Here is an 11,640-nt window from a genome sequence, read left to right on the forward strand (position 1 = left end):
CTGATAAGTCCAGTGAACAGTATAAACTAATACATATTCTCTGCTTGGCTTTATTATATTTATACACATATATACACTAAGTGAATCTGGCGTAATGCTTTAATCATATGCACTTTCCTACTGTTGATCAGAACCCTAAATGTCATGTGATAAAACAATGAAAATAAAAACTGCTAGGATACACTGTCTGCAGAGGAATATATAAATCTAGCAGTGAAATCAACAACATGCTACTGATGAATCTGTTAAAATCACTCAACATGCTCCCCAGATGTCTCACAGGCGGTGCGGAGGTGACAGACTCAATTTAGGTTTTTCGGAGTATTTTGAGAAAATCAATTGCAGCAGGGTGTCCATCTGTTCTCTGTTAGACTGAAAAGCTGACGAGTGGCAGGAATGCAGGGCCAAGAACAGTAAAGATTGCAGGAGGACAGGAATTGCTGCTGGCCAAAGTTTGCTTACACTCTAACATGGAAACCATCTGCCTTATTATGTTATTAATGGATCTGTGTTCTCCATAGATTACCTGAAACAACCCATTTCCTTATGCAGATTACAGGACAGACATTCCGATTTGTCCACTACAAATAGGAAAGATGATTTAGGGGAATTTGCTCTCTTAGTTGGAAATGAAAATTACTAGAACCGAAACAGAACACACAGGAAGTCACACTGAATGTGCAGACGATTAAGATAATGAATCACAGACTACCCACGAAGTAATTATACACAAGTTTGAACTAACTCATTCTAAATATTTACTACTGAACTTATAAAGCAACGTGTTATCACAAGGCCGAGGGCATTTTTGCTGGTTCAGCGATTTCTCAGTTGAGGAAATAACACACCATTTGGGGATTTTCTGTGAAATGTCACAAGCATATGAGGTGCCCTTTCACTGCTGAGCTAACAAAAGAATAGCTGCTAAGCTAAGGTCCGCTCTTGCTGCTGTGCTAGCATGAAGGTAGTTAATGTTATTGTTTCACACATTGACACAGAACAAGCTGCTGATCAGCTCCTGAATTAAGTTATTAAATTATAAAATGTCATGTGAAGTAACTAAAATACTGAAAACTTTGTATATGTAAAGGATTCTGACTAATGGTAACTACGGCAGACTGTGTCAGCCATTGGTTAATGGCATAAAAAAGCCATTGACCTTGCAGCAGCATACCTCTGCATTAAACAAATTAAATCGGGCTACAAATAGCATACATCGACAAACATAAAACTGGTGTGAAATTCTGGACTCTCCCACCCAACATGCCTTGTCATCAGGAGTTTACTTCTTCAATTAAAATGTTTTAAGTTTCATTTCAGCTACAACGCTCCCTTACAGTATCCAAACCCAAACTGAGTAAGAAAAACTATTCTAGACAGAGACAATAGTTAATAGATGACTCTCTTCTTCCTGCCTGGCTACGCCTTCTCTCAACACACAACTGTAATCCAAGCTGCTGCTGACAGACTAACTGAAATCACACAGATTCCACATCCTAACCCTGTGCGGATTGAGACTCAAACTACATGACTGAAGTTAATAATGATTGATGATTGAACAGCACCAGGATACAAAATACAAATGCCATCAGCAGCTCAGTGTGTGTTGTTCAAGTTAATTGATGGATGTGGATTATCCTCACTTGCATCAATGTGATCTGGCTTTGAAAAAGACTGATGTCACTCAAGTTTTGAAGTTCAAATCTGTAAAATTTTCATGAACCTAGTTTTTGATTCTGCTTATAACTCAATAATTGTTCCAGAAACAATTCCCACGATAACAATAATAAACTGATGAATATGTAATGTTGGATACAACTGTCTTCTGTTTATTTGGGTCAGTTCTTATCTGCACAATCAATGTAGAGCAATTAGGTTAAGTAACTGAAATTTGTAGGGCCAAAAAGCGAGGAAAAAACACACACACACTATACATTGACCCCAAAACACATGATATAATATTATAGAAATATGCAAACTAATTGTAGATATCTATAATGAGAAACCACACACACATAAATGACAAAAGTAGTATGAATCTTAGTATGTAATTACAGATGTACTGGAAGTATAAATTGTCAAAATTACATTGATATTGCTAAGTTAATTGTGGATGTTAAAACTTGATTAAGAAAAAGTTAAGAGGGCAAGTCCTGCTGAATGTGTCTCTATGGCTGCTTTCAGACATGCACTGGACTTGATGGATCATCCGTATTTTCACCTGAGGAGGTGCATGTGTGAATGCAAATGTCCGAGTGAGACGCTCTGCAATTTCTGCGGACTTTATCCATCTGGGCTCCTCGTATAAAGTCCTTAGAAATCCAGGAGAAGTCGTTTGTGTGTGAACACAGCAGGGGATTCACTGATTCATCTGTTGACGACGCTTTTAGAGCACGACAGATGGAAAAATTTTAAAAACAGAAAGAAAACAAATATCTCTCGGTGAAAAAGTGGTGTCACACATGTAGAAGACACTGATGAAGATGTCTAGAATGTTTGTGGTGATAAGATCTGACAACGGTACGGGGTGCTTTAAACATGATCTTGTGATCTACGCAGCAGAGTTAATAGATCACTTCTTGACTGCGCCTGCCACAACAGGCTGCTCCACCTTTCGCCTGAAAAATGCTGAGCATTTGATGCCTTTGTGAATGCAGCTTTGCAGTAAACCTCCAGCTGCATTTGCTTGCTATTGGCGCTCGCTCTCTTCATATAGCCCTCTCGATCACTGCTACTCCTTTTGTTGAGTCGTTAAGTGTGTGTGAACACAGCAGCACATCACATATCAATGCTGTATGAACCTTAAGTTGTTTACGATTAACCAGTATATATATATATTAAAAAATGAATTTATTTATTAAATAAAGTTTATGGTTTAAGTATAAAATATTAAATCTCAATTACATTTCTTTGACATAAGGGTTTGATTTGGACATCTAAGGAAACATATATTTATATATATATTTTTTATAATATGGATTTATATGTTGGAAATACATTAATATTGACTTTAAACATATCGGTCAGGCTCTATTAAAAAGTCTACGGTGAAATGTTTGCATTCAGTGTAATTCACCATAATACACTGTGGACACCATTAAAGTCTGAGCAACATGTATAATGTGTTTCCTTCCTCATTAATGGTTGATATTGTGGTAATCATCATTTAACATCTGTCAAAATGTACATTTGTCACCATTTCCTGGACCGTTTCAGCCGATCTATCAAAGGGGAGAATTATTCATATTTATTACCCTAATCTGGTTTAGTTAAAGTTCAAATTTTGGTTTGGATTTCTACATGACAGAAGTTACACAATGCATGTTTTCTTATATTACACAGTGAGAGGACCACTGACAAATTTACTAGATCAAAATTGTTATACAAAGACTTACCAACTGACGTTACTGTCAAGTTCAAGAACTATAAATTCTTGTTAATCTCTGTTATTTCTTTTTTCATACTGATCCTGTCAAAGTGAAGTGAGGAAACTAAAAATATTCAACTTAAAAGCTGTGAACAGTGCAGATGCTGGTTTTGTTCATGTAAACCATGTTAGAGCTGTCAGCTTGAGATAAATATGCAGGTTACATATAACAGCATTTGCAAACAATGAGATTGGGAATTAAGCCCCTGACCAGGTCTTGGTATTTAACCTTACTTGCAGTGAACACGCACTGTTAAGTGCTGGGGGATTACAACTGCCTGCAGTTTGTTTGAAGTAGGAGTAAACAGCAGCAACTTCTTTCAGTCACCTCAAATGACCTGGAAAACAAGCTGGCCCCCGTGGTGTGATATCCAGTCAGAGGAAAATCAGGAGAACAATCTTAACCCTTTTTTAAATAACAAAGTGACTCAAAGCTTTTGAGATTGGTGCATAGAGGGGTTATAGCAGCATGGGCCAAAAGCTTTCAAATCATCCTCTCATCACAGAGAACCCACCACAAATAGATACAGTATGGAACGGACGAACATGCATGTCATAGAAGCAAAACAGCGCAGCATCGGTAACTTGGCTTTCACCGGGTACTCTAAGGCTGAGTACACACTACTACATTTTATTTGAAGGTTAGAAATGCAGCTGGTCCCATTATACTTATACTACATTATACTACGGTGCTGCTTTTGAGATGCGACCCTGCTGATTGGGACTTTTGGTCGGGACATAGCCTTTGCTGATTTATCAAGGTGCTATCTATCACATGACCCCCCCCCCCCCCCACGGGAAGAAAACAACCGAGCACCTTCAGCGGGCTTATCACACCCATATTCTCAGGATTTATTATGACATATTTAAATCAGGACTAATCAAAATGTTAATGTTCCTATCAATTACAGATTCAAATGACTGTTTAGTGTGAATTTGCAACTAAGGGCTTGTTTATTTACTATTTCAATTCAGTCTCATTTGCAGGTGCAACCGAGAAAAGGAAACAGAAAGGGTTAATGAACAAAGTGGAGGATTTGGCAGTTAAAGCAGAGCTAAAAGTAGGGCTGCATGATATGAGGATAATCTATCGTCTTCACAATATCAACCTGCATGATAGATATATTGCAAAAGATGGCAAAAACTGTGATGAACATTCCATGTGCCACGCATTCACACTCTTCATATCAATATATTGGGTATGGGTTAAAATGTTTCTTCAGATCAGCACATTCATCAGCCGTCTCTCTCTCACTTTCTCTCTCACACACACACAGTGATCGAACACATATAAACTCAGATTGGGTAAAAAACAAACAGAATCTGTATTCCTAACAAATGTATGCCGAGCTAGCGATAACGGCGAGGGGGCACCAGGGTTGGCTTGACGCAGTTGGCGTAGCGCACAGCGCGAATGATAGGGGCGGAAAGAGGAGATTTACTGAAAAGATTCGCTGAAAACTGTAAAAAAAAAACACACAAAAAACAACTAGTCCTAACATGTATGAAAAGACTCCACATTAACACTGTACGTGGACTTAGTGGAGCTGTGCATGGCTCCCTGGGTTTCTACCCTGGACATGATGGTGCTGCGGCCGGGCTGTGCGCCTTCTTTCAGATGTGGAGCTGTCCGTGGTATCTACATCTGCAGTCATGGACTTTTTATTTTATTTTATTTTATTTTTATTTAGTCAGGAGAGTGTGAATGAATCTCGTGCAGCTGTGTGAGGTGATGAAAGATTTCACCAACTTAAGGAAAGCATCGATCAGATCAGTGTTGATATTGTTGCGGTTTCACAAACAAATCGATGAGAACAGAACAAATATGTTCAATTAGAAACTGCAGCAGGTCAGGTAACGTCAGCTGAGTAGGTGGGGGTCCTACATATGGGGCCCAGGACAGCTTTGCGTTAACACTGCTAAAAGAACATGGACAAGTGGCACAGACCACCTCCAAATCATGTTAATACCAGGTGTGTACAGGGCTTACATGTATGAAAACTATGTGTTTACAAATTGTTGTGCGGAATCCTACATGGCCAAAAAAACATTGCATGCTTAGTTAAAAATCTATCATGGAAATGGTTCTACATATTCACAACTTTTGTTACTTACAACTGTTGCAGAAATAACTGAAACTGCACAATCATGGTCATGTTTTCCATTCTCATTTCATGATTTCTCTTTCTTACTCAGCCTATTTTTTGAGGAACACTGATTTATCACACAATCTCTTTCATAAACAGACTTCCCCATAGTCACGTTGACACAAAAGTCAGCTTCAATGAATGTTCAGTGACCTCTCAAGGAAGCATTTGGCAGCTCAACATTAGCTTCTTCTAGATAAAAATCAAACACAGATTTGTACATGTACGATATTACAGTATATGGATGTAGGAATACACACTGTCAACAGACAGGCCACCAAGAGTTTGCAATACTTGTTTCATTACAACATTAAAAAGCACATAATTACATTATTGCTCTGAGTCGGTCCACAGGGTTAAAGGAATTCTACAGTCGATCTCTTACAGAGATTTGGACATGTTATATGATCAATATAAAATTTGAATGTACAGGTGACCAGCCCTCTGTAGCAGCAAGTGGAGGCTGTTGTCTTCTGTCTTCTTCTGCATCCTCAGAATAACTATAGCAGCAGTCTGCAACTGGGTCAAATTGTGGGTCAAAGTCTCCACGAGATCACTTTGTTAATTTGATCACTTTCATTTCACCATATGGGATTGAGACACAGACACGACACAGAGGCTGACATCTGTCATAGAATCTCTTTCTGTTTGTCTTTAAAGTAAGAGCACAAGCCTTGATGTATTGCTGCAATGCTTTATATCGAGCTGAAGCCATGAACGTGTGTCTGAAGATCGCGTGGATAACTCCGAAATAGCCGGCATGCTATGTATGAAATAAACACCTGTTCCGTAAATCAGTCAAACTTTAACATAAGCTTGAGTTTCATTTTATGAAAAAACCCTGACTACAAGATCTTCACTGCAGACAAACCAGGTAGGATGAACACACCGTTTTCTGACTTCACTCTGCACCATAGACTGTTTGTAAAAAGCACAACATCCAGCACACAAACAATAAAAAAGTATTGTAGAACTGTTTGATGAAAAGGACTAATCCTGTAGTTGCTCCAGAGCATCAACACAGGACAGGAGAACAGGAAGCACTAGTGAATCTGATGCTAATAGTGGGTCCGTGGTGTCAAATAGTGTAATGAATGCAGGCTTATTCCCTGTGATATGTGTTATGGTGAATATTACATCACCCTTCAGAGACATCCACGGCGGGGCCACCTTGTCATTAATATGCTAACCATTAGCATGGATTGTTATCCCCGCTGTGCTACTGTCTAATATTCCTGGAGGGACCGAGCGACTGTGACTGAGGTAACTTTAACTCCCGCATCTCCCGTCGGAATACATCCCAACATTCAACCTGTGAGTGTAAGTAACAACACCATCGCTCTTTTATCCATTCTGAAACCGACATGCTCGGATCACCACCACATTAAACGGGAGCTCGTTAACGCAGTAAATGCTATTAAGTGGGTTATTTTTAGGGAGCCGCGTCCGTCACTGTGCTTCTGCCGGAAAAAGCCGAAAGTCGGACGGTACGCGAAGGGAACACACGGCCGCTGGAGGACCGTATCTTGTGACACAGACTACCGAGGTCGAGACCGGCGGCTGGTGGCGTACTCACCCAGAAGGGTAGCTCGGGTCCGCATAGCCGCTCCATCTCCGCGGCTCGTCGGGGGACCGGCAACAACCGGAGAGCTCCTTATCCCCGGTGAGAGTCGAGCCGCTTCCCGGTTCCTTCCTTCGTCAACAGATAAAAGAAAGAGGGCGGACGCTCGCTGGCTATCACATGCCAACCCGGCATGTACAGCTGCTGCTGCGGAGGCGTCTCGGCTTCTGCGTTCTTCCCCGCGGACAGCCCGGTCAACCCGTTCCGCTCCTTCCGCTCCGCCGAGAGAAGAAAGAGAGGAGACATCCGGAGCCGGAGAGGAGTTAGTCCTGGCGGAGGGAGGCTGTCGAGGAGCGGGGAGGCAGGGCGTGTGCTCACCAGGCCCCGCCCTCTCTCTGCCCACCCCACAGCGTGATTCAGCAACCCGGTCATGCTGAGTCACGTTCCATCCTGGGGCCCAGAGGTGAGGAGGAGTGGGGCCCACCCAGGTAAACATGTGGGGATGGGCCGCACAAACGAGTCCGTTTACTAACTTTGCTCAGTGATGGAAGAAGTACTCCAAGATTTGATCAAAGTAAAAGTACAAATAAATAAATATATATATATATATATATATATATATATTTGATTTATTGAATGAATGTGCTGGTATATGTTGATGTGTACTCGTGTTTGTGTGATAAAGACTTTGATGGTGCTGTAAGTAACCTCATGTTTTTGTGTATTTTGTGTGTTTTAGATGTATTGTTTACCTGCAGATCTAAATCTGGCATAAATCATCTCTTCTCATTTAGAGATTAATGTATCTGTGCATTGTCCTTGTTCGATAAAGAATAACAATAAATAATGCATGATGAGGTTATGTATCTTTTTGTTGTTGTATGGTTGATAACTGCAATTCACAAGCCAACCCTAATCATTTCGTCCGACCTGACCACAGACACTGAGAATAGTTTATAGGAAAAGACACTTTTCATCCCTGATTGTCCCCTTTGCTGTTGTAGGTTATAAAGAGGCAGCAATATTAAAATGAGACTGTTTCATAACCAGTTAAAAACTCCTTGTACTACGTTTAAATTATTCAAGTACTTGCAGAGTGAAGTCTGTTCCCAAACTCGGGGTCAGGACCTCCTGGCGAGTTGTGAGACACAGACGGAGGGAAGAAAGATGATTTCCAGAAATCAAATACAACTCCTGAAAACTAAATACAAATCCTTGTTTAATTTAAAATAAAACCAACCAAATTATAATAAACCTTCTGATTTTCTTTACCTGCTTTCAGTCATGCACTGAACTCCAGATAATCTCCGGACATTCTTTGGAGGGGCTCTTGAGAACACAAATGTCTGAGTGAGAGACTGTGGATTTCAGCTGTGGTTGATGAAAATTCAGAATGAAAAAAATACTAAAAGAAAACAAATATCTCAGGATGAAAAACACAGTGCATCACACGTCGAAAACACAGATGAAGATGTCAAGAGAGTTTTTAGGTGATTAAAAACTGATGCCGGTGTTGATGTGCTGTAAACAACATGTGATCTCCCTGGCAGAATGAATATGTTACGTTCTGCCTCCTGAGTGCTGCGATACCAAACACCTGAACAAAGATTTCTGTGTTGTGAAAGCGAGATGAGAATCTGCAGCTGCATTGTTTGTGTGAAAGGTGAACTCCTGTGTTCATGTCTGAAAACGTCTCATGTTCCCCCTGAGGTGATTATGACAACTGGTCAATACTGCACCATGGGAAACATTTCGGTATGTGGGTCATAAAATATGATAAGGGTGGCATATCTCTGTCACGGTTATTTGGGGGTTCAGTGTTTGGGGATTCCTGTAACGCATGCTTATGGTGAAGTTTCAGCAGGGGCTTCTTTCAAATCTACCAGAGGTGTTTCTTTAACAGTGACAGCTGCAGGAGGGGCGGGCTAATGTTGCCTGCTGCCTGATGACTTGAAAAATATTTTTAAAAACAACGTGAACGTGTAATTCAATACATTGTAAAAATGTAGTGGAGCAGAAAGTACAGGTTTGCTGATATATGTTGTGGAGTAAAAGTCCTGGAAATAAATACTTCTATATGAAAAAAGTACTTAGGTACAGTTATGATGTAAATGTTCTTTGTTACATCCCACCACTATCTATGCTTGGTTAAAATGTGGATGAATGTGATAGGAGGCAGGTGGGTGGTTGTGTTGGGCAACTCCCATGCAGTGTAAATATGTGTGACAAGGCGAACAAAGGGAACGTGTGGCTCATGAAGCACATTGTGCAACTTCCCTGTGCTAAAAAAGGCAAAAGGAAACAGAGTGTGGGATTCATGACACACACACACACGTGCACACACACACACACACACACACACACACAAACACACACACATGCATACTGCTATCTGACAAACGTTTACATTAACATCAAATAACAAGGATCATATAATGAAGTAGAATTTAAAAGGCCATATGCACGCACATTAAATTTTCAGAGCCATGATTTAAAATGTTAAAATATTATTATTTTCAAGAAACAATTCTAAAAGAAAAAACTATGAAACAGTGAACATGAACCAAATGGCTTTTACTTTTTGTTTTGTTTTTTGTATTATTTATGTCATTTAAAAGTAATGGCAAAATAAAAGGATAAAGGAAACCTTATTTTATCTGCTGACTTTGTGTTTCACAAATCATTATTTGAATGTTTTTCTTTTAGTCTTTAATGTGTTATTTTAATTTGTCCGCTTTTTGAAGCAAATGTTTTGAAAGGTGCTGAATAAATAAAGTTATTTAATAAGTTTTATGTCATGATGATTCTTCTTTGTTGGATTTATTGGCGGGTGGCTGTATTTATATTATTCTTATATGTATGCACCTTGACGTTGGTTGCCACCCACCACTAAACTGAACAAAGAAGAAGAAGAAGAATTTTCTTCTTCATGCTCCTTTTTCCTTCATGGAATATGTATAAGTGTAAATGTGTCTTGTTTTGAAATTAACAAAATAAATTGAACTAAACATTCACAAATACACATACCCACTCAGCCCGACCCAATCTGTGACCAATTGTCCCCTCACAGCCGTGTAGCTGAGTGTTAAACCACATCTTTTCACTTCCCATCCATCCATCAATCTATCCGTCCACTACATGTATTGGGGTCAGGTTACAGTGGAAGCAGGTCCGGCAAAGTACTCCCGACTTTCCTCTCCCCGGCAGAATTTTACGGCTCATTCTGTGGTGATCCCAAGGTGCTCTCAGCCCAGTGGAGACAAATATTCTCTGCTGCATGTTCTGGGTCCAGCTGAATGCCTTCTGCCAGTTGAACGTGCCCAGAAGACCTACAGTGGAAGATTTGTGTGTTTCAGTGATCCTGGGAGTTGTGTTGTCGGGGGCATTATGGGTATTAGTAGGGTCTCCCGAGGCAAATCGGCTCCAGACTAAGAGCGATTCTCAACAGGTAGAAATACCTGCTTGGCATGCATGCATACAGGAACTGAAACTGAAACTTGTACATAGTTTCATATCAGCATATTATACAAAGCAGTATTAATAGTAGACAAGTAGACAAGAGGGGGCAAGTGAGGTGGCTGAAATGAAATTAACTGACTCATTGTGCTGAATAGACTGTATATACTGAATGCACTGCATGTATGGCATTCAAAGCATATATTGTATAGACTGCGTGTACTGAACACAGTGAATATATAGAATACTGAATGTACTGTATATACTGAATGCACTGCATGTATGAGATTCAATGAATACATTGCATACACTGAATAAACTGAATGTACTCAAGCAACAGTTACAGTGTGTTGTGGTTGTCATGGCCTGCGTGTGACATAAACACAGAACAGCGCAGTCATCGGTGACAGAGAGGAACTCCCTCAGCTTGCTACAGCTGCACTATTACTTCCCGGACCCGGGGGAATAGTATCTAAGACTTCTCTGTCAGGCCTGCTTGTATATGCATGAGACAGTGGAGCAGTTTTACATCCCCGACTCTTGACTCCTAAAAGTGTACAACTGTCAGGGTGATGTTTTGTATAGAGCTGGTTACATATTAAGCATAGCTGTTTTTTTTCCTCAGTGACAGCACAATAACAGCTGTAGTTTCAGTCACTGATAACACGGCCACCTCTGACCTCTCAGAAGCGTTCAACACCATTGATCACACAATCCATAGGCTTAGACAACCTGTCACTTATCTGGTTCTACCCCTACCTCACAGATAGAACACAGACTGTCGTTGATGGTATTCAGTCATGACATTAGAAACGGGTTGCCACAGGGGTCTGTCCTAGGTCCATTGCTGTTTACAATACATATAAATAACATAATTACACCAACTCAGCTCTAATGTACATGTCTTTGCTGATTGTACTACTTTATATGTTGCAGGTGCCTTTTATTTATTCCTAAATGTATATTCATAAATCAGTAGTAGTATAGTATTTTCTACCTCCAGTACTGATTGTACTAATCCCACTCTTAAAACATTAAATGGGATCCAT

At 40.1% G+C, this 11,640-nt stretch overlaps 1 protein-coding gene and 1 long non-coding RNA gene across 8 annotated transcripts in view; one reads left to right on the top strand and one right to left on the bottom strand.

The window, feature by feature from the left end:
• Window positions 1–7,518, bottom strand: part of abcc3 (ATP-binding cassette, sub-family C (CFTR/MRP), member 3) — a 45,589-nt gene extending 38,071 nt beyond the window's left edge. For 4 of the 7 annotated variants that reach the window (XR_011239782.1, XR_011239779.1, XR_011239780.1 and 1 more), the window contains exon 1: window positions 7,151–7,501. Coding sequence is in view for 3 of the 7 variants with exons in the window: in XM_020083141.2 (XP_019938700.2) it covers window positions 7,151–7,186 (36 nt within the window). In the remaining 4 variants the exon portion in view is untranslated. Of the gene's footprint in view, window positions 1–7,150 lie in introns of all 7 variants that reach the window. The other 3 variants (XM_020083140.2, XM_069518023.1, XR_011239781.1) reach the window with 2 other exon arrangements.
• Window positions 6,774–8,001, top strand: LOC138406164 (uncharacterized). The gene is made up of 2 exons (XR_011239783.1): window positions 6,774–6,894; window positions 7,011–8,001. It is a non-coding gene; the product is annotated as an uncharacterized lncRNA (long non-coding RNA).
• The last annotated feature ends 3,639 nt before the right edge of the window (window positions 8,002–11,640 follow it).

The sequence above is a fragment of the Paralichthys olivaceus genome, chromosome 21, assembly GCF_024713975.1.
Source record: "Paralichthys olivaceus isolate ysfri-2021 chromosome 21, ASM2471397v2, whole genome shotgun sequence".
NCBI lineage: Eukaryota > Metazoa > Chordata > Actinopteri > Pleuronectiformes > Paralichthyidae > Paralichthys > Paralichthys olivaceus.